Source organism: Chenopodium album, chromosome 7 (assembly GCF_948465745.1).
Source record: "Chenopodium album chromosome 7, dcCheAlbu1.1, whole genome shotgun sequence".
In the NCBI taxonomy this organism is placed as follows: Eukaryota; Viridiplantae; Streptophyta; class Magnoliopsida; order Caryophyllales; family Amaranthaceae; genus Chenopodium; species Chenopodium album.
Window position 1 is genome coordinate 58,686,585 of NC_137840.1, and position 27,317 is coordinate 58,713,901.

At 36.2% G+C, this 27,317-nt stretch overlaps 4 protein-coding genes across 6 annotated transcripts; 3 read left to right on the forward strand and 1 right to left on the reverse strand.

Moving 5' to 3' along the window:
- The first annotated feature begins 496 nt into the window (after nucleotides 1-496).
- On the forward strand, nucleotides 497-5,615 carry LOC145637984 (uncharacterized). 2 transcript variants are annotated; one of them, XM_081688970.1, is made up of 8 exons: nucleotides 497-600; nucleotides 2,622-2,710; nucleotides 2,824-2,859; nucleotides 2,982-3,119; nucleotides 3,979-4,065; nucleotides 4,528-4,575; nucleotides 4,690-4,766; nucleotides 5,307-5,615. In XM_081688970.1, the coding sequence occupies exons 2-8, from the start codon at nucleotides 2,636-2,638 to the stop codon at nucleotides 5,446-5,448; spliced, it is 603 nt and encodes a 200-aa protein (XP_081545096.1). In that variant the 5' UTR covers nucleotides 497-600; nucleotides 2,622-2,635; the 3' UTR covers nucleotides 5,449-5,615. The 2 variants fall into 2 exon arrangements, with proteins under 2 accessions (XP_081545096.1, XP_081545097.1); XM_081688971.1 differs by having other exon boundaries at nucleotides 535-600; nucleotides 2,564-2,710.
- Nucleotides 5,616-7,017: 1,402 nt separating this feature from the next.
- On the forward strand, nucleotides 7,018-8,518 carry LOC145640371 (uncharacterized). The gene is made up of 3 exons (XM_081691663.1): nucleotides 7,018-7,203; nucleotides 7,250-7,522; nucleotides 7,640-8,518. The coding sequence occupies exons 1-3, from the start codon at nucleotides 7,018-7,020 to the stop codon at nucleotides 8,516-8,518; spliced, it is 1,338 nt and encodes a 445-aa protein (XP_081547789.1).
- A 5,570-nt stretch (nucleotides 8,519-14,088) lies between these two features.
- On the forward strand, nucleotides 14,089-17,638 carry LOC145637985 (uncharacterized). The gene is made up of 3 exons (XM_081688972.1): nucleotides 14,089-14,464; nucleotides 16,031-16,195; nucleotides 17,345-17,638. The coding sequence occupies exons 1-3, from the start codon at nucleotides 14,165-14,167 to the stop codon at nucleotides 17,468-17,470; spliced, it is 591 nt and encodes a 196-aa protein (XP_081545098.1). The 5' UTR covers nucleotides 14,089-14,164; the 3' UTR covers nucleotides 17,471-17,638.
- Nucleotides 17,639-18,464: 826 nt separating this feature from the next.
- LOC145639105 (potassium transporter 10-like) lies at nucleotides 18,465-25,998 on the reverse strand. 2 transcript variants are annotated; one of them, XM_081690262.1, is made up of 9 exons: nucleotides 25,732-25,998; nucleotides 24,826-25,217; nucleotides 24,388-24,613; nucleotides 23,114-23,359; nucleotides 22,125-22,175; nucleotides 21,745-22,005; nucleotides 21,422-21,589; nucleotides 20,190-20,444; nucleotides 18,465-19,620 (listed from the first exon to the last, which is right to left on the reverse strand). In XM_081690262.1, exons 2-9 carry the CDS (start codon nucleotides 24,940-24,942, stop codon nucleotides 18,575-18,577), a joined length of 2,370 nt encoding a protein of 789 aa, XP_081546388.1. In that variant the 5' UTR covers nucleotides 24,943-25,217; nucleotides 25,732-25,998; the 3' UTR covers nucleotides 18,465-18,574. The 2 variants fall into 2 exon arrangements, with proteins under 2 accessions (XP_081546388.1, XP_081546389.1); XM_081690263.1 differs by lacking the exon at nucleotides 25,732-25,998 and adding an exon at nucleotides 25,459-25,632.
- Between the last annotated feature and the right edge of the window lie 1,319 nt (nucleotides 25,999-27,317).

The window sequence follows — 27,317 nt, forward strand, 5'->3', positions numbered from 1 at the left end:
CCGTTTCGAAAATTAGGGTACTCGATATGATAACCATAACGGTTTGGGTACCCGTTCAGATAATTTGTTATCGGGTATGGTTATTGGGTATTATTTTAAAATTAACGGTTACCCGATCCGTTCCGATAAGCATTATTTTGTTTTTTTTCTCAACTTAAATCTATTTTTTTAAAATCTAAACTCTTATAATAATTTGGTCAAATCATATGATATTGTTGTTAATTAGTAGTAAATTATATCATAATAAGTACATAATTAAGTTTAATTATCATTATGACATCTTATTGGATACTCGATAACCAATCCGAAAATCCAAGTACCCAAAATCCGGGTACCCGAGCTTATCGGTTTGAATTATGGATATCACTTTTAAGGATTTTAATTATCGAGTACCCGAATCGTTAGTACTAACGGTACGACACCCGTCCCATGCTCAGTTGCTCACCCCTTATGTATTGTATAGCATTTTCCTTTATTAATTTTTAATTGTTTTTAAAGTACATGTACATAGGAATTTCAATTTACACTAGAGCTCATCCCTTGTGACTCTCCTTACTCGCCGGAAAAAGGACCGGCGACCACCCAACCACCCACTACAAGGTAATCTTCCTCCTTCTTCTCTCTTCTCTTTTGTCGTTTTTACCAAACAATTGCTGCTGGCGCCTTCTCTTCCTCTTTCCCCCCCCCCCCCCCCTTTTTTGATGAATTATGATGCTAGATTATATACCAAACCCTAACTTATATGCTTTTCATTCATTCTGTTTTTCTCATTTTCAATTATCTGAATTATACTCTGTGAATTGATTCATATGGTTGAATTTTAGTTTTCAATCATCTTATTATTCAAATTAAATCCTCGATACCTGTATATTTTAATAAATACAAGTTTTGATTTCATGAAAAAAAAAAAAAAACTAATATTTGTAAAATAAGCTTTTAGTTCATCAAAACATACTTGTATAATATAGTGTTTCAATTTATTATTATTAGTATGACTATGAGATGATTTTTATCTATGAATACTTGAAACCCTTAAGTTTGGGCATAAGATCAGCTTAGTTACAACTTACAAGTACTAATATAATTCTGTTTTTATGCTTAATACAGAGTGATAAACTGATAATCAAATAATGCAATATAATAATTTTAGCAAATTACTCTGTATTAAAATTTCCAGATTTATTGAAAATAGTGTTAAGTAGGGAGAAAAAATGTCTAATCGTTGCAAATAATGTGTAACGGAGGTAGTATATAAAGTATTGAACATATATATGGGGCTTTAAGATATTAGCTTTGAAATGAATGATTTCTATGATATGTTTTATACTTGTATCTCAGAGTCTCTAGAATCTAATTCATATTTTGATTACAAGTATATAACACTCTAATTTGATTCTTGATGTATAGAGGTAATAATTTTAAAAGTAAAATTAACTTGAGAATCTTACTTTAAACTAAGTTTACCTTATATGGCCTCTTTGTAATTTTTGGTTAAATGCCCGAGGAGGAATCTAATTTTCCATTTTCTTTTTAATTATTTGTGGTTTAGCTTAGGAGTGTTGGAGCAAATCGAAGGGTAGAAGACCCCATATAGACACCTCTTAGGCTCTTTCACTAGAACAGTAGAACTCAAGAGTCAAGGCTATATGTTTTGTGAACTATAAGCATGGTTTAGACTTTAGATTGTGTTACATGCTGCCGGAGTGTTTTTTTTTTCAAAGGGTCTTTTCTGATATTAAAACATCTCCATTTCATGAAAACAAACTTTATTCTATGTATGTGAGTATACTATCGTAAATGGGAATGATTTATATTTGATTTTTACAACCCAAATTTTAATAATTTTTAGAGACGCTCAACCGTATTTGCTCGTGCCTCACTTCAGGATTTCCAAGGGATATAAATTGCATATCCTATTGTGTTCGACTCTTACAAGTGCACTTCCACAAATCTAACACAATTTTCCAAAAGCCCTTCAATTCAATTCAACGATTTATCAATGAACTTACTGGTTGATATTTCATCTAAATGAAATTCAAACTATAAATCTGTTGATAAATTTTTGGTGTGAAATTTTTAAAAATTATGTCCACCAAGCCTGTTTTGTGTAACCCAACCTGCCCTTAACTCATCTTAAGTCATTTAAAATACCTTGATTCTACGTTGAGTCTTAGCCATTAGTTGTTTAGGTCCTTTAGGAATGTGCATATTTTAGTTATGAGGGCATTTGGTTTTAGTACTTAATCTGTCAAGCACTTGATACCCATGGAAGATTGGTGATTCAGATAGGGATGAATTTTGTAATAGACTAATAGGTGATGAATTCATGCCAGTAAAACCTATAAGAATTTGATTGATTTTTTTTTTCTTGTCATTCTATCAAGTTGCATTTTTTAATTAGTAATTATTTTCAATTCAATGTGGTAAAAGATTCATATTTTGAAGAGAGTGTTCCCCTTTAAGGCATTCCTTTCAGGATAGGGCATGTAGCTCACAATGGAGTGTTTGATTTGCTTTCAAAATTCTCAAAATTTCTCACTCCTATGTCTTATTTGGATTGTAGATATTGTCTTGCTTCTTCTGGTCAAATGTGTGCATAATTTAATTAGTAGCATTTGCAGTTTTTTGCTTAAAAATGGTGGAAAATGCATGTACTGAGCATCCTTTATTTGGTGGGGCTATATCAATGACCTTTCCTGCTAGATTCCAGGTTTAACATGCCAAATTTCCCAATTCCTTGCTTTTTATTTAAGTTACCTTTGTGGGAAATTAACAATATTTTGGATTTTAAATTTTGTGTGCAATTTTGGTTTATATATACAGGATTTGAGCAATGTACGGGAAGTTCCCGATCATCAGGTTGAATTCTATTTTTATTTTTTTTTTATTGGTTTTTAGGAGTTCTAAATTTGTAGTGATAGGTTTTGTGGGTGTTTACAAATTAATGGAAGGTTCAATGTGGATTTTGTTTCTGTGTATAGGAAGCGTTTGCTGATCCTAGTCGAGATGAAAGTCTCATTGTTGAATTGTTAGAGCTGAAGCAAGAGGTTGCCGATGAAGGTAGTGCCGTGTGGTTCCTTCAAGACCTTGCTAGGGAACAGGATGCTGAAGGTGGTATGGTGAGTTTGTTAAGTTTCGTGAAATTTGAAAGTTGACTTGTGATGGACTTGTTGTTTTTAAAAGTGAATTAGGATTAGTGGGTGAGAGAATTTCCTTTGATTATATATATGAATATAGATTCATGATGAATTTAGTGACATTAGAAGCTATAGTTGTTAATGATGCTAGATACATCACTTGGATTTATGGACTGGAATATGCAAGGAATCCGAAGCTGGCAACTTAGCTGTCCAAAATTTGCCGTAGTATATTGCATTGAAGGTTATGAAAGATGGCTTTAAAATCTGACCTGCAGTTAGAAAATCCAAGTAGGAGGGGATATACTTTCCACACTGCAGCACTCTTTAACATTGAAGCCACTTAAAGAATGACGAAGTAGCTCATTTATTTCATTGTTAGGGAGAAACAGGTGTCTAAAGTGGATATTTTCATATCACCATTAGTTATCTAATTCCCATCCTTAAATTTTGCTAGTGAAATATGCTGGGCCGTGCAGATGAGTTGCTTATGACACAAAGTCTTATGTGCATGTAACTGATACCGATATGTGCTCTTGAGCTGTATCCATGCAGTCTATGCGCCCTTAAAATATAGTATTTGAATTGAATTGTTTGATCTTTGAGTATAAGGAATTCATGCAAGTTTTAGTTCAATAGTGCCAAAGTTTTCAGTGGTTCTGGTATTATTCGATTCTGCTTGTTAATTCTTCAAAATGGCATTAGTGGCTTGTTCATTTTATGTTTTTTTGGTTTATCATCATTTAATCTTTGTTTTCCTAAAATTTTGAAAGTTATTGTTTAATTTCCATTTTTTTAAACTAACAAAATATGTTGATGATTGATCTTGTGTCAAGTGCAGTTGATTGAGCAATCAGGAGTCTTGGAGGTTCCGGGATTGTGCTACGGAAGCACACCTGCTGTCGTCACCAGTGCTGTTGGTCAAATGGTGTGCAATTAATTTATTACTGTATTCACTTTGCTTCCATTTTTAGTTTTAGAAATGATGTCTTCGTTTGTAGGACAATCTTCAAATATTAAGTAACACTTTATTTTACATTTGGTTCAGGACTTCATTCCATTGGTACTTTTGTATGCTTAGTTTTACATGCTCTTTATAGTGTCTGAAAATATCTGATGGGAAATTTGTATTGATCTCTTGCTTGCCTAGTTTTGATTATAGATCTGAAAAACTTTGCGGGCATAGAACTTTTGAGCTTCATTGCTATTGCATTATCATATTTAACTGGGATGTTTTTAAGATTTAGGATCATGGGCTGCAATATTCAGATTCAAGTTGGTTTGGTGATTGTTAATGTGAAGCCCTTCTTGTGTTGCTGAAAATGAAAGACAGGCTTTGTAATCTCTAAGATCTAGGTTGCTAATTTCTAGTTTTGTCATGATTTTGCAGGCCATTTCTAAGGGGCGTCAAGGAAGAGAGGCACAAAATATATTAAGGGTAAGAGATTCTATCATTATAGTTTTATAGTTTATTTCTTTGTCCAATGTCAGTGCAGATCTACAATTCATAAATTATTGACTATTCATTGTGTGCTACTGTGGCCAAATTCAGGTTTATTTGGCCAATCTGCGTCTTAAGGAAGTTGGCACAGATATCTTGATCACTGCCTATGAGCCTGTTGTTATTAGGTAAGCTTGGCAAACCTTCATTGTATATATATTTTTCTTCCACACTCTGGCAGCAGCACCCAATCTCTTTTACTCTTTTAGCTGCATTTGAGCTTATCTACTTAGCTCAAAAATCAGGCAGACACCATTTTTTGCTGAACACCTGAACAAGATATGCTCTCCGATATATACTGATACTTCTCAATAAACCTCAACAGTCAGCCCGCCTTATATCCAAAATCCAAGCACATAACACTGTACTGTGCTGCATATGATCAACAGATCATGTATTCTAGTCCGGTTATGTGCTTTTTTTTTTTATTTCTTGTTGGATGGAACTTCATATATACTGGTTTCACTGTTTCAGACTTTCAGGGGTTTACCAAAATAGTATCTTGAAGGTACTAGCTACTAGTTATATTGGGGGGTAGTACACCCAAATGGGCCAAATCTCACCTCCTTCACTGCCCTTTACTAAAACTAAGCCAACAATTCTATCTTAAATAGTTATCTGGGGGTCTTGTTGTAACTGACGAGAAATTTTCATTTTCAATATTTCAGTCCTTTAAGTGAGAGTGCTAGTACTGTTGGTGCTGGAGTAGTATCGCCCGCTGAACAATCTAAATGTATGCCAATGGCTGAGGTCTTCAAGCTTTCTGTTTCTAGCTTCAAAGTCAATGATTGGAGCCTTTTCAATGCTTAAAGATGTTATTTTTAGTAAATAGCAGTATAGCAGTGGTGCGCTTTTGTGCGAAGTAATTTGTAGTTAGATTTTTGCTACCAGAAGATAATACTTGGAAATTGTCGATCATTTATCTCACATCTTGTATGTTAAACTAATTGCGACATGTACATGGATTGTTTTGCTCACTTCTTGCTCGTACAATCTAATATGCTAGCTGTGTGTGTGTTTTTTGAAACGGGAAAGTAATTTGTAACTTGTGATCATCCTGTCGAAAACAGGGATTGCTGATTATTGTTAGAAATTGACCAGCTCATTGAACTAGTTTGAGGACTATACTGTTTTGAAAATTGTTCATATATACTTGTGTAGTTGTATTAGTGCTCATATATCAAAGGAGTGAGAAATGATAAAATAAGAGAAAGTATCAAATTATAAGAAATTCCCAAAAGAGAAAGTATAGCTTTTAAAAAATAAAAATAAAAAACGGACGAAAATAGGGAAAATTAGCAAGTGTAGCTTAAAAAAAACGGAGAGAGTAGTCAGAGCATTATATAGAATTTTTGGATTTTTCACCATATACCATTGAGTTTAACGTTAATTAACCATATAACACCCAAAATTTTTTAATTCACCATATACCATTCAGTTTTAGAAAAATGTCACAACATGCCATAATTGACTAACGGACCTTAAACACCGTTAGTCATTAAGCCTAATAATGCAATGTGGCAACATATAACTGGTTCCCTTTTAAATTATTATTTAATTTTATAATAATTATTTAACTAATTATCATAAAATAAAAAAAATATATAAAAAATCCGACCACCCAAAGGCGTGGCAGCTCAGCGACCACCTTGTCCCGACAGCCCCTGCCGGCACGTAATCTGACATAAACCCCGGCGTCGACGCGAAAACCCACCAGATGCCCTGTGCCGACGTGGTATCCGGCCAGAACCCCCGTCGGCGCTCTCCCCCTTCCCTTGAACCATCGTCCCCGAACACTAAAAACCCCCTATCTCCCTCGAAAAACCCTCCCCTAACCACCGACCGATGCCCAAACCCCTTTCCCCCGCGTCGGCGAACCTAATTCCCCTCCCTCACGTCACCGCCGCTCAGTTTACTTGAAAACAACCTCCCAAGAACTAGAAAGTAGAGAGAGAAAGTCCCAAGAACTAGAGAGAGAAAGTGGAAAATCCGATTGAAACCCACAATTTTGATCTTCGATTTTCAGCCCGATTTTAATGGCAAAAAGGAAGAAGGGTAAGGGAAGCAAGAGTTCAAGCTCTAAATCGAAGAAAAAGCAGAAAGCAAGGCAGAATTCTAGACCCAAAACAAGGAATTATACGAAGAGGAAAGAACAGAGCATTGCCTCTGAGGATGTCTCAGTTGAGAGCTGGCTTGATGAAGTAATGGAGAATACTAGCCCTATGAAGGAGGTAACTGTAGAATATCGTGGTGAGCATAAGCAGGAGTTTAACAATTGGCTTCAGGTAATTCGTTCTTCTTCATCCGCCATTGATGATGAACTTCGTACTGCTGCTTGTTGTGATAGTGTATTAAATTTTGATAATTTAAGCTAGGAAAATGGAGGGGCTGCAAGCTGAGAAAAACCAAAAGATGAATAGACAAAAGAAAAAGCCACAAAGAGTATGGAAGCCAATTCAAAAACCTGATACTCAGAATCAGAATGATGGGAGCAGGACAAATATCTTGAATGATGATTTGCAGGCTGATGATGCTTGTCAGAAACCTCAGTTAATGCAGCCAGGGGTGAATTTAATCAGTAGCAGTGGTAACAGATTCAGTGTTTTGGAAGAGGGAGAATGTTCTCACTCTTACCATGGATAAGCTTGGATTTTGGAATATAAGAGGTCTAAATAAAGCTAGCAAGCTCTGTGATGTCCTTTGGTTTATTAGACACCATGGAGTGGGTTTATTTGGACTTCTTGAAACAAAGGTGAAGGCTGGGAAGTTTGGTGATGTTTTTAGTAGGCTTGGAAGTGACTGGTCTGTATATGCTAACTACCCTTACCATAAAGGGGGTAGAATTTGGGTGGTTTGGTTATCTCAGTTCTTTGATGTGACTGTGGTAAGATCTGAAGTTCAATTGATTCATGTTTATGTAGTTCACAAAGCTACTGGGTTGAGTTTTGATTGTACTATGGTGTATGGTCTGAATACTACTGGAGCTAGAGTACAGCTTTAGGAGAAGATTGTTGAGCTCAGTAATAAGGTGAAATGTCCTTGGATCTTGCAAGGAGACTTTAATAGTGTGCTGAATCTGAATGACAGAATAGGGAGCATTGTGTCCTTAGCTGAGGTTGAGCCTTTTAGATCTTGTCTAAGGCATGCTGGGCTCACTGATTGGGCTACAAGAGGAATGTTTTATACTTGGAATAATAAACAGGAAGGCAAGGATAGGGTTTGCTCAAAGATTGACAGGGTTATAGTTAATAATGATTGGATGGTGAAATTTGCTGATATGCAAGCTACTTTTTTCCCTGAGGGGTTAATGGATCATAGCCCTTGTGTGATCAATTTATTTGATTCTGGTAATCATACTAAAAAGCCTTTCAGGTTTGTGAATATCTGGGTAGATTCCCCAGACTTTCTTCCTGGGATTAAGGATGTTTGGTGTAAAATGGTCTTTGGTACTCCTATGTTCCAATGTGTGAGGAAGCTGAAAGAGGTGAAGCACTTCCTGAAAGAATCCAAGATGGGTAGGTTCTCTTGTGTGGAAGTTGATGATGCAATTGCTGAGAAACATCTTGCAGACATCCAGATTAAGCTGCAAAGTGATCCTGGTAATGAAGAGTTAATCAGTCAAGAAAGATTGGCTAGGATACAATTTGCTAAAACTCACACTGATAGATTTAACTTTCTAAAACAAAAGGCTAAAGTTCATTGGCTCAAGGATGGTGATATGAACATAGCTTTCTTTCATGCTATGATCAGAAAGAGAAGACTTCAGAATAATATCTACTCTATTGTAACTGATGAGGGGTGGTTATCTTATATCCAGGGCAAGTGTGTGATGCTTTTCTTCAGTATTATCAAGGGCTTCTTGGTACTGAGACTTAAATGAATGGTAATATTCATCATGGAGTTATCTCTGAAGGTAAAGTGCTTTATGAAGATCAGGGCATCAATATTTGCAGGGAGTTTTGTGAGCAGGATGTTAAGAGAGCTTTGTGGAGCATTGAGGATGACAAAGATCCTGGACCTGATGGGTTTTCCAGCAAGTTTTTCAAGGCTACCTGGAGTTTGGTTGGTCCTGACATCACCAAAGCTGTTCTAGACTTCTTTAGTTCAGGTAAGCTCCTTAAGCAGATTAATGCTACTACCCTTACTTTGATCCCTAAAGTTGAGCATGCTAATAGGGTCACTCAAATTAGACCAATTTCTTGTTGCAATTTGGTGTACAAGATCATTTCTAAAATGATTTGTGATAGATTGAAGGAAGTGCTTCCTGATCTGATTGATGGTTGTCAAGGTGCTTTTGTGTCTGGGAGATCTATTTTAGATAATATTCTGATTTGTCAGGATATGCTTAAAGCTTATAGTATTAAGAGAAAGCCTCCCAGATGTACTATTAAGGTTGATCGGAGGAAGGCTTATGATTCTGTCAATTGGAGATTTATTCATGAGATGTTGACTGCTCTTAATTTCCCCTCCAAGTTCATCTCTTGGATCATGCAGTGTGTGACCACTCCTTCTTTCTCTCTGCTGCTCAATGGTGGTTCTTATGGCTTTTTCAAAGGGATAAAGGGTGTGAGGCGGGGTGATCCTATGTCCCCTCTCTTGTTTGTTATTGTGATGGAGTATCTAACCAGACTTCTCAGGAAAATTGGTAAAAAGAAAGAATTTAAATTTCACCAAAGATGTGCTCCTTTAGCTCTTAATCATTTGATTTTTGCTGATGACCTGATGTTATTCTCTTATGGTAACACTGGTTCTGTGAAACTCCTTATTAGAGCTTTGAAAACTTTTGAGGCAAGATCAGGGCTTCAAGCAAACCTTGATAAAACAACAATTTACTGTGGGAATGTTCAGCAGCAGGTTCAGGATAGTATATTGATGAATTCTGGTTTTGTCATTGGTGATATGCCTTTTAGGTATCTTGGTATCCCTCTAAATGCCAAATATCTGAAAGTGAGTGATTATGATAGCCTGATTCATAAAATGTTGATGAGACTGCAATGCTGGAGTAGTAGAAACCTGTCCTATACTGCTAGAGTTACCCTTATTAATTCTGTCCTTATGAGTTTGCATACATATTAGGATCAGTGTGTTCTTTTACCTAAGAAAGTGGTAGATATAATCACTCAGCTATGTAGAGCTTTCCTATGGAGTGGTAATGCTGTTTTGTCTAAGTCCCCCCCAATTGTCTGGGATTGGGTTTGCAGACCCAAGAGGTTTGGTGGCTTAGGTATTAGACACTGCAGAAATTGGAACAAAGCTGCTCTGGGAAGCTATGTCTGGAAAATTGCAAAGAAATCTGATTCATTATGGTTTAGATGGGTTCATTCTGTCCATATCAAGGATGAGGATTGGTGGGATTATAATCCAAAGAAAGATGCTGGTTGGGCCTGGAAGCTGTTATGTAAGGTCAAAGATGAGCTTAGAGAGGGGTTTGAGACTGAGGACTGGTTAAATAAAAGATACAGAATCAAAGATGGCTACAAATGGCTTCAGGGTAACATGGACAAAGTAAATTGGTATGCCTGGGTTTGGAATCATTTTAACATTCCTAAGCATACCTTTATCAACTGGCTTTCAGCTTTGGATAGGCTCAGAACTAGAGACAGGCTAGTTCAGTTTGGGGTCTGTGACTCTAATGACTGTCTTCTGTGTGGTGAGGATGCTGAAACCAGCAACCACCTTTTCTTTGTTTGCAGTTATAGTGCAAAGGTCATTGATGATGTTGCTCATTGGCTTGGATTTCCTAGTTCCCTTATGCATTCTCTTAATAGCTGGAAGAACTGGAAAAGAAGAGGTAAAAACTGTATTCAGCAAAAAGTGATCCTGGCTTGCCTGTCTGCAATTGTATACAATATCTGGATGGCTAGGAACCATGCTTTCTGGTATAAAGCTGTTCTCAGGCCGGATTTACTATCAAAAGGTGTAAAGAGAGAAGTTGTGACTAGATGTCAGCAGATGATCAATCACACATGGAAGATTGAAGACTATAAATGGTTGCAACACCTCAAGTCATGCATTTAACTGTTTTGCTGTATTTTGCTGTTTAGTCTGGTTGTATGGGGTGTTGGGCGTAGGTTTTTTTATTCTGCAGGTCTGGTTTTCCCTAAGCCCTTCCTAGAAGGTACCAGGGATCTCTTTGACCTGGTTTTGGTTTTTTGTTCATGCTTTAAACCCTTCCTAGAAGGTGGTAAGGCTTAACTTAAAACCATGGTGGTTGTTTGCCTTTGTTGTTAAGGCTTGTGTAGTTTTGGGTTCCTGCTTGTCAGGATTGTACATTATTCTTTTGTACAGTTTTTTTTTATCAATATACTTTTCTTACCTTCCAAAAAAAAAGAAAACAACCTCTCCAAAACCCTAAATCTCCAACATCGAAACCCTAAATTTGGTTTAAGGGTTTCGAGGTGGTGATTCAGGGGAGAAAGAGGATGGAGATGACAGAGGGAGGGGCGGATTGGGTTTGCCGGCTTTTGCAAAGGGGTTTGGACGACCGATGGGTTGGGAGGGAGGCTTTTCGAGGAAGGGAAGGGGTTTTAGATTGAGAAGATGATGGTTTAGGGGAAGAGGAAGACGTCGACGGGAGGTTCGGGGTTAGGGTGGCGCCGCCGCGGGGTTTAGGAGGAAGTGTCGGTGTAGGGTGGCCGGGGGGTTGGGGGCATTGTGGGTGGTTGGGTTGCAGTGTGGTGGTTGGTTGAGGTATTTTTTGGATAATTATTAATTTTTGTAAAAAAAATAAAATAATACCCCCTCCGTTTTTAAATACTTGCTCCACTTTCCTTTTTCGGCCGTTTTTAAATACTTGCTCCATTTTCTTATTTGGAAAGCTATTACAATATTTAATTAATTTCTCTCACCAAGTGGACCCAACAATATTAATTCCATATTCTCTCTCTTCCAATTCTCTCACTACTTTTGAATTTTTATAATTTTTTATTCTTCCATCAACCCCAATACCTTCATATTATATTATTTTATACAATTTTCTCCTAAAACTCCGCGCATGGAGAAATGGAGCAAGTATTTAAAAACGGAGGGAGTACTTGTATAAAGTTCGTTAATTAAATAAATAATATTAATAATCACCTAATCCAAGCTGATAATTAACTTTAATCACTAACTGAGTTAACGGAGATGGCATGTTGTAACATTTTCATAAAACTGAAGGTTATATGTTGAATTTGAAAAATTTGGGTGGTATATGGTGAATTAACGTTAAACTCAATGGTATATGTTGAAAAATCTGTAGAATTTTCAATTATTATTACTTCTTCTGCTCTAGTAATATTACAGCAATTGGACTTTTACACTATTTATATGCTTGTTTCATCATATATTATGACTTATGCAAAGTATGTAAACTAAAATATAGCCATGTAGGGTTTTATACTCTTATTAGATTTGTCTCCAAAAATGCATTTGGAATGCATATTTTCATCTTTATTGCAATATTTGTGGAACAAAAGAAATATTAAGGGGTCGTTTGGTTCGCACGAGGGAATCGGAATACAATGAACAAAGGGAAAGGAGAAGAATGGAATGAAAATACCTAAAATTTGTGATGTTTGTTTTAAAACAAAGGGAAACACTCCCTCTATTCCCACCACCACACAACCACCAGTAACATTCATTCTCCAACGTTCCAACCACCAAACCACCACCGAACCACCACCAAACCAGTCGCCGCACCTCCCCCACCGTTCGCCGCCCTTCGCCAGACTTCCCTCGTCGACCCAGCGGAGGTCGTCCCTCCCCCGAAAATCTCCTTAGCCCAGAAAAACCCTAACGCCGCTGAAAAACCTCACCACTCCCCGTGAAATCCATCGAACGTCCCTCCCCCACCCTCGAAACCCTAGCGCCTAGGGTTTCGATGGCGGGGGAAGGTCGTTCGACGGATTAACAGTGAAGTGGGTTGGTTTTTTAGGTTTTTCGATGGTCGTGGAGGCTCGGGGAAGGGGCATCGTCGATCAGGGAAGGGGCGGCGAAGGTCAGTGGAGCCGTGGAGGTGCGACTGGGTGGTGAAAGGGTGGTGGCTAGGTGTGGGTGTGATTATGAAGGGGTGGCTAAGGAAAGGGAATGGAAAAGTCTAGGGGGTGGGGAATGAAGTTAGAAGGATTTGGGGTAATGGGGAGAGTAAAGAGAATGAAAAAATGTGCTTAACAAACCACAACAAAGGAAATCGAGCCAGTTGATTCCCATTCCCTTTGTTGATTACCCCCAACCAAACGGCCCCTAAGTTAGAGGAGGCTGGAATCATAAACTACCCCCGCTTCGTATTATATGCAACTTAACTGCAGTGAGACATAAAATATTGGAAAAATGGAAACTAATAATCCCACCTTTGTCACTTCTGCTCAAAACAATCCCACCTTTTCGAATTCCCAAAATAATCCCACCTTTGACCCCCATCTGCTCAAAATGAGCCTTTTACCGGTTTGTGAAATTGGTAACTTATTTTAGAAGGTGACTTGCCACGTGTCACCTTCTGATTGGTACAATTTTAATTTTTGCAAATTTTAAAAAAAAAAAAACTCCCCACCACCGTCCACCGCATCAGACACCACTTCACCACCCCTGCCCTTTCCCCACCTCCCTTTCCCGGTTTCATGGGTGAGATCGGGGTTTGTGGGTGGTCGGGGTTTGTGGGCGGCGGTATTTCGGGGTGGTTTGGGTTTCGTGGGTGGCCGGGGTTCGTGGGAGATTCGGGGTTCGTGGGTGGTTTGGGTTTCGTGGGTTGGTCGGTGTTTTGGGGTTGGTTGGGATTTCGAGGTTGGTGGGTTTCGTGGGTGAGATCGGCGGGGGTGGTTTGGGTTTCGTGGATGGTCGGGATTCGTGGGTGGTGGGAGTTTGTGGTGGCTGGGGTTCGTGGGTTTGTCGGGATTTCGGGGTTGGTGGGTTTCGTGGGGAGATCGACACTTCGGGGGTGGTTTGGGTTTCGTGGGTGGTCGGGATTTGTGGGTGGGTGGTGGGAGTTTGTGGTGGCTGGGGTTCGTGGTGGCTGAATTCGTGGGCGGTGGTATTTCGGGGTGGCTGGGGTGGTCGGTGTTAAGGGGGGTTTGTGGGTGGATGGCGGTGGTATTTTGAGGTGGCTGCCACTGGCTGGGGTGGTTGGTGTTAGGGGGGTTTTGTGGGTGGATGGCGGTGGTCGGAGTTAGGAGAGAGAAAGAAGGTGGTGGGGTTAGGTGGTGATGTGGTGGTGCTTATGGAAGGGTGGTGGTGGTTATGGTGGATAGCTAAGGTGGGAGATGAGAGATTGAAAAAAAAAAAAATTATTAACCTGCTAAACAAGTTGTGGGTTAAAAGGCTCATTTTGAGAAGATAGGGGTCAAAGGTGGGATTATTTTGAAAATTCGAAAAAGTGGGATTGTTTTGAGCAGAAGTGGCAAAGGTGGGATTATTAGTTTCCATTTTTCCTAAAATATTTCAAAGTTACATATAGTACGAACCGAAGGTAGCATATATTCATCAAATATTCATAATATCATAAACCACAATACACTTTCTGTTTTTGTAAACACAAATTGAAGGCTTTTCAATGGAGGATGACATAGAGAACATACTATGGACTTCAGAAGACATTTCGAACCGAGTCTCCGAACTCGCTACTCAACTCACCCACGACATCTCCGCCGTTAAGTCCACCGAATTACCGGTGTTTGTCGGCGTTGCTACCGGTTGTTTCGTGTTTTTAGCCGATTTAGTCCGACGAGTATCGTTACCGGTTTCCATTGATTTAGTTCGAGTTAGCTCTTATGGTACCGGTACTCTCTCTAATGGCTCCCCTTCTATCTCCTCTGACTTGAAGCTCGATGTCACCGACAAACACGTTGTTTTGGTACTTTCTAATTTGGTTTTTTTTTTTTTTTTTTTTTTTTTCATCATTTACGAATTTTATTTCCTGTTTTATGTTTGCAATGTTTAATGTTTGTCAATGCCTAATTTCAATCGATGTTTGACTTTAGTTAGTAACAAATTATAAAGTTTTGATGTTGTGAAAGAATAATTTCAATATCTCATTATTAATAAGTGAGAGTTTTGGAATTGTAAAATTGTAAATTGAGACGAACAATGTATTAGTCAAACTGTTGCAACACACGTTTGTCAATACATAACTTCAATCCATCAATGTGGTACCAATTTTTTTTCTGTTTACATCACGTATTGTTATGATTAGTGTTTGATTAAGGCCCTGTTCACATTTACTGAAATGAGCTGAACTTAGCTGAGCTGAGCTAAAATGAATATTTTATGAGAGAAGGAAATTAAAAGCTGAACTGAAAAGAACTGATTGGAGCTGAACTGAAATTAAGTAAATGTGAATAGGCCCTAAGTCATTTTACAATGTTTTACACTTTTGGCTCTTTTGCAACTCGTATCTTTTTCTTTGAATGGAGCTGTCAAAGGATTTTCCAACACGTCTATCATAATCGAACACAAGTTTAACACGACACAACACACTTGTCTCCTATAATAGTATAATACATATGGATAATAGTTTTCGTGTAGGTTAAGATTTTAAGTGTCCCATCTACTCATTAATCACTATATTGAAAAATAAACGAATATTTATGTTTAATGTGAACCCATTTTTAGGATATGATGCATATGTAAAATGAGAGAAAATTGTATTGGTGATTTTGAGTATGCTACTCTAGTACATTTAATTATGTTGTAAATACTGTTGTAATGCTTCTTGATTGTAATATTGCCATTATATTTTATCAACTAAGAATCTGATTAAGCACGGAACGGAATTTATAAAAAGAAACTTATTTTCTCAATTTTTACTATTCTATTCTATTTATTTATTATTTTTTTTTTTACTATTCTAAAAAGTCAAGAACTATTATGTTTGTTTGTTTGTCTATCATAGCATACAAAATAGTCTGATTACTTTGATAAATTTGTCATTTTGGTTAATGTTTTTCTCCGGAACAAAAATTTGTTCAGAATAATATTGATTTGGTTTGGTTTGATGTTATTTTATCTCCACTTTGACTCTATTTGTTTTCTCAGTCTTGTCAGATTCGTCTTAATGTGCCCTTTTCTCAAATATCTAGTTTAAAACTCTTATTAATATGAAGTTTCGTATTTTTGGAAGTTAGTGTACGCCTATAAGAAAGTCTAGTTAGGTCTCATTTGATTTGATTTGTTTGATTCCAATAAGAATAAGATATAAAGTTCTTGGAATAAGGTGACTTAGAATATTACCTAAGTCAACAAATAGGTGTATTATTAGGAATGTGACATTGTTAGACTTACCTTGTACTTTGAATGGAATAATTCTGGCAAAATCCTGTTTATGTTGTTAAATGCTGTAATTCTGAATGATTTTCAACCAAATTCATCGGTGTACATAATTTCTTTGCTTATGTTCTCCACATTCTTCCTTTGGATTCAGGTTGAGGACATTGTGGATACAGGAAACACGTTATGTCGGCTCATTGAACATTTGAAATCAAAGGGAGCATCTTCTGTGTCAGTATGCACCTTCCTTGATAAGCCATCAAGACGGAAGGTTAATATAGAGCTCTTTGGGAAAGGAAAGTTCTATCGAGGCTTTGAGGTAATTTTGCATTGGGATCTAGTTTTTCTGAAAGATTCCTTGTGGTAAACTACTGAAATTGCATCAAATTTATTAAAGTAGAAGGCTACAACAAACAAAATTATCTTCCTTTTAATATCTTCATTTAGAATACATTGATATGGTCCAGATGATGATTGTTACCTAAACGTAAATGATGTGCAACACCTAACCAGATAAGGAAGGTACTGTAAAACTTCTGACAAGTGAAAACCAAATTGGTTCACCTCAGGCCTCCCCAAGGTTTACGGAGTACCAAATTTATTACTCTATTCTTGTAGCTGATTTTTGTGGTTTTAGAATCAAAGCATGCAGCTGGCACTTGCCTTTACTGCTGTGCGTTTGATGCGGTGTCCAATTATTAGAATTATGAAAACAACCTGTCAAATAAAGAGAAGCTTATCAGCATTTTCTTTATGTCTTAATCTTTATTTGATTCTTAAACCTTAGTTTATTCAGTATCTATGTGAAAATTCTGGTCACTTCAATACTTAATCTGAGGAAGTAATTAAAATCATTGTTTGATTACGATCTCATTTAACTCGGTTGTATTAGTTTGACTAGGCAAGATAAGCTCATGCTTTGATGAGGACAGTAATGCTCGTTCCGTTCACTCATTTGAAACTTACAATACTGATAAAAGTCATTACTTTGTATTTTCCTTAGTTGTTCATGGTGCATTGATATCGAAGTTTTATTGTCTCTTTTGTGCTGTGTAAATTTTGAACTGAATTGAATTTGATCACTAATATTAGGACCACAATATTAAATTGCTTGGTTGTATGGCCTGGGGCTGCTGCCTGCTAGTCTTGTGGTTGTTGCACCAGAATGCTCAATATTAAAAGGCCACGGCCTATTGTTTATGAGAAAATGCTCTTATAATTTATAACCATGCTGGCTGTAATTAATATAACCTGTGAATATGTGAATTAACTCTTGAAAATTAAAACAATGTAAGTTATGTTCTTTAAAGATGCTCGAGTGCTGTAATGTTCCTTCAGTAAAAAAGATAAACTATTTTGGATTTACCAAAAATTAGATGATCAACTTTCAGTTCACCATATGATTGTAGTTGTATTTGTGTCTGCTTAGAATTTAGGATATGATGTCTAACAGTCATAGTTTTGGCAGTGTCCAGATCATTTTGTGGTAGGCTATGGAATGGACTTTGCTGAGCTCTATAGAAATCTTCCATATGTGGGCGTTCTGAAGCCCAGATGCTACCAAGGAGTCAAAGAGGAACTTCCAAAGAACTGAGGCTAGAAAGTTGTATGTCTACGTCGTTGACAAGAAGATAGTATATACATAATCATGATACGTCCGCAATTCCTTGCTGGATGTTTTGTACATCAGCATTGTGTTTACTCTCTTGCTGTAAGTTGTAAATGCCTTTCTAGTTGAATAAAAGTGCAATTCTTCTTATAATTCATGTGCAAATGATAATCATTGTCTCATTGTCCATCGGTTTCACTGTTTGAGTTAACATACATAGAATTCATACTTGACTGTGAATTGGCACATTCTAAATTGTGTTGGAAGATCATACACCCTAAGTCGCAGAATAACAGAATAGACCGTGTTTGATCTATCTAGGTCCGTTTTTGGAAACATAGCTATTTTACTTTAACCATAATTTTCCATCATTATTCAAATTTAAATATCTACCATACATACATACAGCACTTTTCTTTCAAATTTTTTATTAGCGTATCATTAAGGATAATACGAGAAAGCAGTAACTATTTGCAATAGGTATCTAATAACCAAGGATTCGAAGAGCGCTGAACTCTAAGTTGTGGCAAAGCAATTAGATGCATATCCATCCTCAGGGTTCCAACTTTGGTCGTGCATCAAAGGTTTGGTAGTTTAGGGGTTAAATTATGTCCCATTTTATATCAAATCTTTTCTAAGATTAGCTAGGTTGAAAATCTATGGTTAAAGTGTTAATGTGTAGCAGGCTCATTAGCAAGAGGCATATCAGTATTCCACAGGTAGGCTGGAGATATGATAGGCATAACAAATTCAACTAAGCATTCGCGTATATAATGATTTCGGGCTTATTGATAATATTTTAGCTAGCTAAAAGGAGGTGAAAAGACTCTTACCAGTTTGTGTTGGCTCTACATGTTCTGACTCTTACCAGTTTGTGTTAGCCCTTTGTGTTGTGAAGACATTACTAGTCTGGGTTCCTGTATAGTGTATCTCTTGTACAAGGTTGTGATATATTCTGCTGATTTGTAGCTCTCCAAAATGAGTAAATGGGGAATAATGGATTTTGTACTAATCTTGTGAATTGATGACCAATTTTTTTTTTTTTTTTACTTTTTTCCCTTATTGATGAAATTATGGAATTGAATAATGTTATACATAAAATACCTGACCAACGTTTAACAGACTCTCATGCGGGACATTAAAGATCACACTATGCTCTCTACAAATCTTCCTAAGAAACGCATAAATATAATCAACGGCAATCTTTTTATACAACCTTGAATCTTTTCTTGCTTTCACCACAGTGTTGCCCAATATATGCACCACCCCAGAATCTCTACAACTATTCAAGAACTCCAATTCATCAATTTCATTTTGGCTGCTTGTCTGCCCGGACGACCTTGGCCTTAGTTGTAGTAGTCGCAAAGGAGAATTGGCAGGCATAATGGAATCCCCTGATTCAATTGTGTGCTCAAATTCAGTCATTATCGTTGTGCCATTATCCAACAGGCAGTCTCTAGACTCAGCTGTTTGCTGACCATATATGCTGCTGTATTCTTCAGAATCAGTACACCCTTCCATCATAGACTCAAGGCGAACAAACATGAAGAGATTATGAAAGAGCTTCTTCTCAAAATCATCATCTTTCTTATGAAGGTCCTTGTAACCGTACCTCGCAACACAACGGAACATATGGAAGTTCTTAGGTCCAATCCGCTTCACAAGAAATCTCTCATCTTCTGGGACTGTATACACTGGAAGGTATTTTACACATACAAAAACAACCACTGAATGGATGGCCGGCAAGTTGGTGATGAAGTGAGAAAAAATACTGGGGACACCACTGGCTAGCTCGGTGTACACAAGTCCAATTCCTGGTACCCTTACCAACCCTAAGCTAGGGCCAAGGCCAAGAATCCAAGCCATCGAGACCTTACTATGCATTTCAAACTCATAGCGCTTCACAGTTCCATAGTGCCAAACCACCATGACAATGAGAAAGGCAGCTGCAATGACAAGGGGGACCCATCCACCTTGATCAATTTTGAAGAGAACAGCTGAGAAGTAGGTTAATTCCACCAGTAATGACAAAGCAGTGAAGATTAAGACGAGTATCCAGTGCCACCGCCAAACCAGCAACATGATTAGAATCATGAGGAATGTGGTGGCTAACATGACTATCACAACTGCCGTACCTGTCAACACATGAAGATGCACCAAGTTTAAAGTTACTATGATGAGAGACTGGAAGACTGAAAAGCACTATTCTGTACAGGTGCAGCAATATTGTAAATACAGAACTTTTACAGAAAACGAATGACATATAGCTATCAATGCTGAGATGCTGATACCAAATGCATAGATTTTATATGCTGACACAGATTAATATATAACCCCTTACATTATACGTAGTATAAAAGTTGGAAAGATGCATAAATTTCAGTTGGCTATCAGCCAGAATTATTCTAGCTCAATCATGGTCAAACCGCTGTTAGACATTAGAATAAATGTCTAGCACACCTCCACAGGGTAGGCAATAATCTTGAAGATATTGAAACTTACATTACCACAAAGCCTGACATCAGAATTCAAGACAGTTTTAGATAACACTTTTCCTGAATCGTCAATAAGTTAGTTTTAGAACCAAGGCAATGCAAGAATAATTCCCTACAAGGAAAATCCAATGGAAAAGAGAAGCCACAAGCACACAATAACATCATAACAAATGCAATAAAAGGACAAAAGACAAAAGAAACAAACTCACCATAAGCATTTCCAATCTGATTTTGGTTCCTAAATCCAGCAGTTACAGCTATGCAAAGGACCATAAGAATCCAGTTGATATCTGGAATGTATACTTGCCCGAGAAATTTCTTGGAAGTGTGTACTACTTTAACTCTTGGAAAGCATCCTAAAGCAAGAGCCTGCTTTATAATTGAAAACGTTGCAGATATGGTTGCCTGACTTGCAACGATGGCGGCCAAAGTTGCTATGACGAAGACTGGCCAGTAGATGCTATCTGCAATTAAAAAAATGTCTCAAGCATGACAATCAAGAAACACAATTGTATCTTTATTTCTATACCATAGACCTCATTTGAATAACACAAATTACTTTACTTCCAGTTGATTGCGATTTTACACTTGTCTAGTTGTCTTGATATTTACAACCATAGTCCGAACCCATGGAACTTCACCCAGTTACCCAAGAAAAACTAAAGGGTCATTTACTCTTTTATTCTCTCCCCTCATGCTCTTTTACAGAAGTCAATCCGTCTACAAATTACCAAACTATGTGTCCAGATTTGGTAAATTGTTGTTCTTCAGATTTGGGACAATCATTGTCACACCCTGACACTCACAAGTCATATCAACTATTAGCATAAATTCATTAACATATTAGATAGATATAAAAGCATCCTATGTATGGAAACTCTGAATCCTATTACAAAAGACAATTATTTGTTAAATGTTATCTTCATATGTCAGCCAAACTACTTTATTAAAACACCATTTTCTTTTATTTCTGAAGTGCACTATCAGCCCATAAATAATAATGTTGCTAATTGGATATGCAAAGTCCCTTGTGAATATCTAAAGGTCATGCACGTCCTATAGAAAAATATTTGTTTTCCATTATCACTCAAACTCACATCTCTAAATGTTAATAGTTAATTATGAAAAGAAAAAAGACAGATAAGTTGTTTAATATTGAAATTCTAACTTTATGCCACTCCCTTTATTTCTAATTTAAACTTAAACCAAATAAATTATCTATGCAAGTATAGTAGTAGTTACTATATCCTGGTCCTTCTTATGACTTGTATTATCTTTAGACCCCACAAACGGGCAACTTCACAAAATTGTGGAACCCGCCCCCTACATTAATCCCCCTCATCCTTACATATATATATTTTTTTAATTAAGCTATATTATCTGATAATATTATTGCAAATGTATGTGCACAGGAAAAAAGAAAGGTCGAGCTGAGATAAACCTGGTATTGAGTGATAGAATGCATCTTCCACATGGTCTTGATGATTTACTAGATAAGCAGCTTGTCCTGAATATGCTAGAAGAAGGCAGGGGAATACAATTACTGTGAATGCTATTTGTACGGCCAACACCGGAAAGTGAGCCAAGTCAGCAAACAGTGCTTCTGTCCCTGTCATTTGTACAATTGAGGATTGAACGTGAACCTTTGTATTAAATTTTGAATCTTTGCTATTAATTTTTAAAAGCATGAAAACATGGCAACGGCCTTTTTATGAGATGATTTGCAAAATTGGGTTTTTTTTTTTTTTTTTTCTAGTTTCTTACCGGTTATACTTAACATGATTCCTCCTAAAGAGGTCCATCCATCTTTTCCTCCTCCTTTGAGATAGCGATACAGATAGACTGGAGAAAAAGCTTTCAGTACACTGCTATCATATTTCCATATGTTGAATGCACCAATACCTCCAATCATGAGAAACCAGAGTAGCACAATTGGTGCAAAAAGCCACCCAACTTTATCAGTACCATAATGTTGCAAGCTGAACAAACCCACCAATATCACAACAGCAACAAGCACAACCACATCTGCACACCAAGAAAAATATGTCAAAATCTGGAAATAATCTGGAAACATTTTCCATAAAGATCGCATTAGAAAATAATACTCCGTAATAAATAAGTCAAAGAGAGAAATATGGGACTACCGTTACTCAAATTGGGGTGGTCGACCTTGATCCCACCAGAAGCTGAAAGAACTGCATAACAGAACAAAATTAAGTGGATAAAGATTTTCGAAGAAAGTTTAATGATGAATATAAGCCGTCTTTGACAACATTGATTATTCTTAAAGGAAATGATTTACGGTATTCTTTATAGAAAGCTATACAAATCCACATTTAGTAAAATAGGTTGAAAAGATTTAATAATTTATTTGTTAAATAAACATAATAAACACATGCCCAAGACAAAGAACTATCTATGCTGCTGCACATCCTGCTCCATTAACATCTTTATCATCATAATCCCTGGAATAATCTCTTTCTTATCCATTAAGATATTTAAAAAGATGGTTGGAGTAAATCTTAGGCTTTTGACAGCTTCATTGTAGTGGTCTTCCGGCAAAGGATGGGGAAAAATGAGGCATCAGTGACTTGCATCATTTAGTAGCAATCACTACATACAAAATACAATGACTGAAGTCACATCTATTTTGGTCAAGGAATAGTTTATTTACAAGGGAAATTCAATCTCAAGATGTCACGAGAGGTTTTGAAAGTATGTGCCAGGCTGCCAGCAACTCAGCAAGTCCAACAAGTAAAAAAGATAATATACGAGATATCATTTGAACATTCTCTTCAACCTATGAAAACTATAATTTCACAAATTCAACGCTTTTGTCGTTGAATTTAGTCCACTACTACAGTTACATGATTTCATAGGCTCTCAAATCTCAAACACTATCGTGAATTAGCTGTCAGCTCAACAACTGCATCTTTGAAAGTGAAAAGATCGTAATGAGGTAGACTACATAAATCAACCATTTATTCTCCGTTACTTGCTTATTTCTCAACATGCATTCGTATACATTCTTGGGGGCATTAGATTTATATCCTTACGCTTAACATGTAATTTAAAACTAACAAAAAAAAGGAAGATCCAGAAAGCAATGGTGTGTTAGGGGCTCGGCATATACCTGATATTGCTGGAGTGAGGATTCCATCTCCAATTACCATGCAAGTACCAACAAGAACAAGGAGAAGTAGAGTATTTTTTCTGGATGCATATTTCTCTAGCCATTGCCTGGTTTTTGAGGCAAATGATTTTTCTTGGAGCCTAAAGCGACTATATGTAGTTAAATCCTCATCTGTTCTATGCCGGTTTGGAATTGTATTTACATCAGCATGTCTACATAGCAATGAATAAAGAGCAAATGTACCCCCTGCACCAGATAAATAAATATTCCTTATCAAAACTAGATAAAAAGAGCAGAAATAATCAATTATATCAAGTACTTAGTCCCTCGATACAATTACTGGCTTACTACCACTATTAAAGAGTACACCTCTGACATGCAGAGTAGTGGACCCCCAGTTCTCAAGATTAAAATGCACCAGTAACTTCAACAATATCAGAGCCTTATACCCAAACTTAAAATATATACTGCTTAGATGATTTTATCACAAAAACCTTCAATAGGGTAACACTAACACATATTTTTGCACAGTTACACTTGTCCCTACTGCAGGAAATGAACATATCAGGTATTTGCTGCAAATGTTTTAGGCATCTCTATTGGAGTTTAGAACCAACATTATCTCATTAGAAATACAAACTATTGGTTCTTATACGTCATAAGACCCATAATTATCAATCTTAGCATGTTTTACATAATGAATAGATTTAAAGTAAAGTACGGATTATGACTGAGAATTCCAATAGTAAATACCAGAGTAAGAGATTTATGCTGAAAGGACCTAGACATTTTGGGCAATGGAGTTGCAAACTGCAATTTAGGTTAAGAACTTAAGATTTATGGATTCAGTAAATAGCATTTGGTTGTCTGTGAGGGCAATCTACATTAGTAGTACCACATATCTAACATATAGTCTCACGAAATTACACTGATAGTAGAAAATGTACAGAATAAAACACCAGCCTCCACATTATACCAGATAATAAGAGCCGGAGGAGATTAAAGTAGCAGATCGCGAAAATATAACTAAGAACATTTGGCATCTTCCTTTGAGCATTAAATTAAGCAACCACAGATTAAAAACATTACAAGAATTAGAATGCCTTGTCATTGTGCAAAGCATGTCTACATTTGAAGAATTACAATATGAGAACACAATCAAAGTAGCTTAAAACAAAAGCATGAGATGAGTGTTATGCACGAATGTCATTACTTCAGAAATTTATGACTTAAATCATAATAAAATGAAAGCCACAGAAAGGTTTGATCAGTACCTTGACCATTATCATTTGCTCTGCAGACAATGAAAACATACTTCAACAATGGGACAAGGGTGAGAGAGTATATTATCAATGAAAGTGCACCGATCACATCATCGTGATGTTTCACTCCATGCGGAAATGTATTGTAGAAAACATACAACGGGGATGTGCCCAAATCTCCATACACTACCCCAAGACTTTGGAATGCCAAACGTAGAAGCACTAGCGTTGAAAATTTCTGCAGGAATCAACAACACTTCATATGTTACAAGGTCTTGCAGTTAGAAGATACCACACAGTTAATTACTTGAATAGGTAAACTACATCTGCCGGCCAAAAAAACATGGTATAGCTATATAAAACTTCATATAAATCACGAAAACAAGCATACAAGACCTTAGTGAGGTAACAATCTCATTTAAAAGTACTGCAACATATGCTCTATCATACCTTTTCTCGGTATGCATTCTTAAGCTTTCCTGCCTCTTCATCCATGGGCTGATCGAGGGTCTGATCCAAATCCCACATACTCCCTTTATTCTCGGTATCCTCATTAACCGAAGCCATTGATTTGTACCAGTACCTAACAATCTCAATACCCTTCTTGAATGGTGTATAAGATGATGTTGCTGCACCAACTTCCTCAACAAGTACTAGTACCTAGCAATCTCAATACCCCTCTTGAATCTGCCGTAGCTGCCCCAACTTTCACAGCACAATCGCGAAAGACCAAAAGTCCGAAATTAATACCAAAGGACAATGGAAAACCAGCAACTATAGTGGCAATGGCCAGCAACTTTCACAAAATGCTTCTATATACAATTATACATGCTTCTCCAATTCTGCAACATTGAAACAACTTTTAAACAAACCTACACACAAACTCACCCTCAAATTCGACACGAATTACTTGAAAACCAAAATAACTATCAATGTTCAAGTTGGCAATAACTATAATTGCATGAATTCAGTTCAACGATGCTCAGAACACTTCAATCCAATCATTGAGATCAACTACAGTAGCAACTTTGAACATAATTCAAGTATATATAAATTATATTCCAATATCCCAAATTTACTCACATCAATAATTGCATGAATCAGTTCCAAAATTTCGAAAGAGATTTGGTAACAGAGAAATTCCAAAAGCTCAAAAAATAATGCAAAACAAAATAATTTTACTTCCATATCCAAAACAGATAGAATTAATATAGATCACAATATTTTTTTTCTTTATTGAGTAATAACAATTCTCAACCACAAAACTCAAAAAACCCAGATATTTTTTTCCCTTTTTTCTAAAAATAAATACAACCCAGAATTTTATTTTTATAAAATCAATTTTTTCTCACATACCCATCAATGAAGGCGGCTAAAGAATTCTCCTAGAAGTTGCAAAATTCCATTTTGAGCTCTTCAAATGATCTTGAATCACTAAAAATTTGAGCAAAATTTAGAGTATCTAACCCAAAAAAAAAACTATTTAAGCAACTTAAATAGTTAAGATTTGAGAAAAAAAAGATAACAGGTCTAATTTGACAACCAATTTTGTACAGTTCTGCTATACAAGAGGATTTTTTTTTTTTTTTTTTTTTTTCAACTACAGGACAGAGCTAAGCTCTGAGATACTGCCAGCAGACAACTACTGATACCTTTTTTAAGAGAGAGAAATCCAAACGAACGGTTAATTCTCTAAGTGTTTTTTTCACGTGACCTGTTTTATTTACTCCCCAAAATCCTCTATTTTAGATTTCGTAACACTTTAATTGGCACATGAGTTAATATTGTGCAACTTTAAATCTTTAATCATTAATATTTGCGTTAATAACTTAACATAAAAGCTCATAAATTGAAATTTACTTTAAGATTAGTCTAAAATCGTTTTATATACTCAGAAGTGATGTAACATTTTTTTTTTCTTTTTGGGGAACAATGTAAAAAATAAAATTTGTGATTAATCTGAACTAGAGATTATACCATGATTGTATGTCTTTGTATAACTTTAATTACAGAGTATTAATAATACAATTGATAATTAGTAAGCATAAAGATGAATTATTTTAATAATGTTTATGGAAATAGTTTACTAGACTACTAGAGATCTTTCAAAAAAATGATCAATGAAATATAAGTGAATAATACAAAAGTCAATTTAAATTTAGTAAAAATAAAATAAATAGTAGTATAAGAATTTTTTGGAGTTTGAAATTAATACTCACTTAAATTTAAAATCAAATCTCATTTACACCACTTCTCAAGCTAATATTTGTAGTTTTATTTTTCAATTTATAAAGTCATTTTTGAGATTTATAGATACTCAGTATTTTTTTTATGGGTATAAAGTCGTTTTTAAGATTTTGATTGAATTATGGTTTAAAATAGTCTTTTAAACTGTACATGCAGATTTACAAATAAATAAATCAATATTTAATAGTACAACATGTAGAATTAAGGGGAAGTCATACATGTAGGTAAGAAATTAATATTTAATCAAGGAATGATTGAGATCTAGGATACTCTAATTAATTTTATGGCTGCTTATAATAATAAAGTATAAATATGGTGGACCCTATAACTGATAAGAGTTTGTGTAGTCATCTATATTCTGTGGATCACACATCAGTTATACAACTCTGTTTTTCTTTTTCTTTTTATTTTTAATTTTAATTTTTTTAAGTGTATGAAAACAATTATTGTTTTTTATTACTTAGATTAGATTTAGGCCATGTGTGCCTAAATCGTGAATGAATCAAACTAATGCTCCGTACTTTCCTCTCTAAAGACATAACCCATTTAGCAAGAATACAAATTCATTATTGATTATAGGATTGGAGGAAGGTGAGTGGTCAATTTGTGTACATCAAGCAAGTCTTAGTGCTCACATGTAGAGCTCTAACATTAATTCCTTCCTAGAGGTATTAAACCGACGCGGGACACATTCC

What these genes read in the sequence shown, in the direction of transcription:
- LOC145637984 (XM_081688970.1), top strand. Translation starts at nt 2,636, where the DNA reads ATGGTGGAAAATGCATGTACTGAGCATCCTTTATTTGGTGGGGCTATA. An exon ending in GGGAAGTTCCCGATCATCAG is followed by an intron (nt 2,860 to 2,981) that starts GTTGAATTCTAT and finishes TTCTGTGTATAG; the next exon opens with GAAGCGTTTGCTGATCCTAG. An exon ending in TATGAGCCTGTTGTTATTAG is followed by an intron (nt 4,767 to 5,306) that starts GTAAGCTTGGCA and finishes TCAATATTTCAG; the next exon opens with TCCTTTAAGTGAGAGTGCTA.
- LOC145640371 (XM_081691663.1), top strand. Translation starts at nt 7,018, where the DNA reads ATGGAGGGGCTGCAAGCTGAGAAAAACCAAAAGATGAATAGACAAAAG. An exon ending in CTCAGTTAATGCAGCCAGGG is followed by an intron (nt 7,204 to 7,249) that starts GTGAATTTAATC and finishes GTGTTTTGGAAG; the next exon opens with AGGGAGAATGTTCTCACTCT. An exon ending in AGTTCTTTGATGTGACTGTG is followed by an intron (nt 7,523 to 7,639) that starts GTAAGATCTGAA and finishes GTACAGCTTTAG; the next exon opens with GAGAAGATTGTTGAGCTCAG.
- LOC145637985 (XM_081688972.1), top strand. Translation starts at nt 14,165, where the DNA reads ATGGAGGATGACATAGAGAACATACTATGGACTTCAGAAGACATTTCG. An exon ending in CCGACAAACACGTTGTTTTG is followed by an intron (nt 14,465 to 16,030) that starts GTACTTTCTAAT and finishes CTTTGGATTCAG; the next exon opens with GTTGAGGACATTGTGGATAC. An exon ending in AGTTCTATCGAGGCTTTGAG is followed by an intron (nt 16,196 to 17,344) that starts GTAATTTTGCAT and finishes TAGTTTTGGCAG; the next exon opens with TGTCCAGATCATTTTGTGGT.
- LOC145639105 (XM_081690262.1), bottom strand. Translation starts at nt 24,942, where the DNA reads ATGGCTTCGGTTAATGAGGATACCGAGAATAAAGGGAGTATGTGGGAT. An exon ending in AGAATGCATACCGAGAAAAG is followed by an intron (nt 24,614 to 24,825) that starts GTATGATAGAGC and finishes TGATTCCTGCAG; the next exon opens with AAATTTTCAACGCTAGTGCT. An exon ending in CCTCACTCCAGCAATATCAG is followed by an intron (nt 22,176 to 23,113) that starts GTATATGCCGAG and finishes TCTGTTATGCAG; the next exon opens with TTCTTTCAGCTTCTGGTGGG.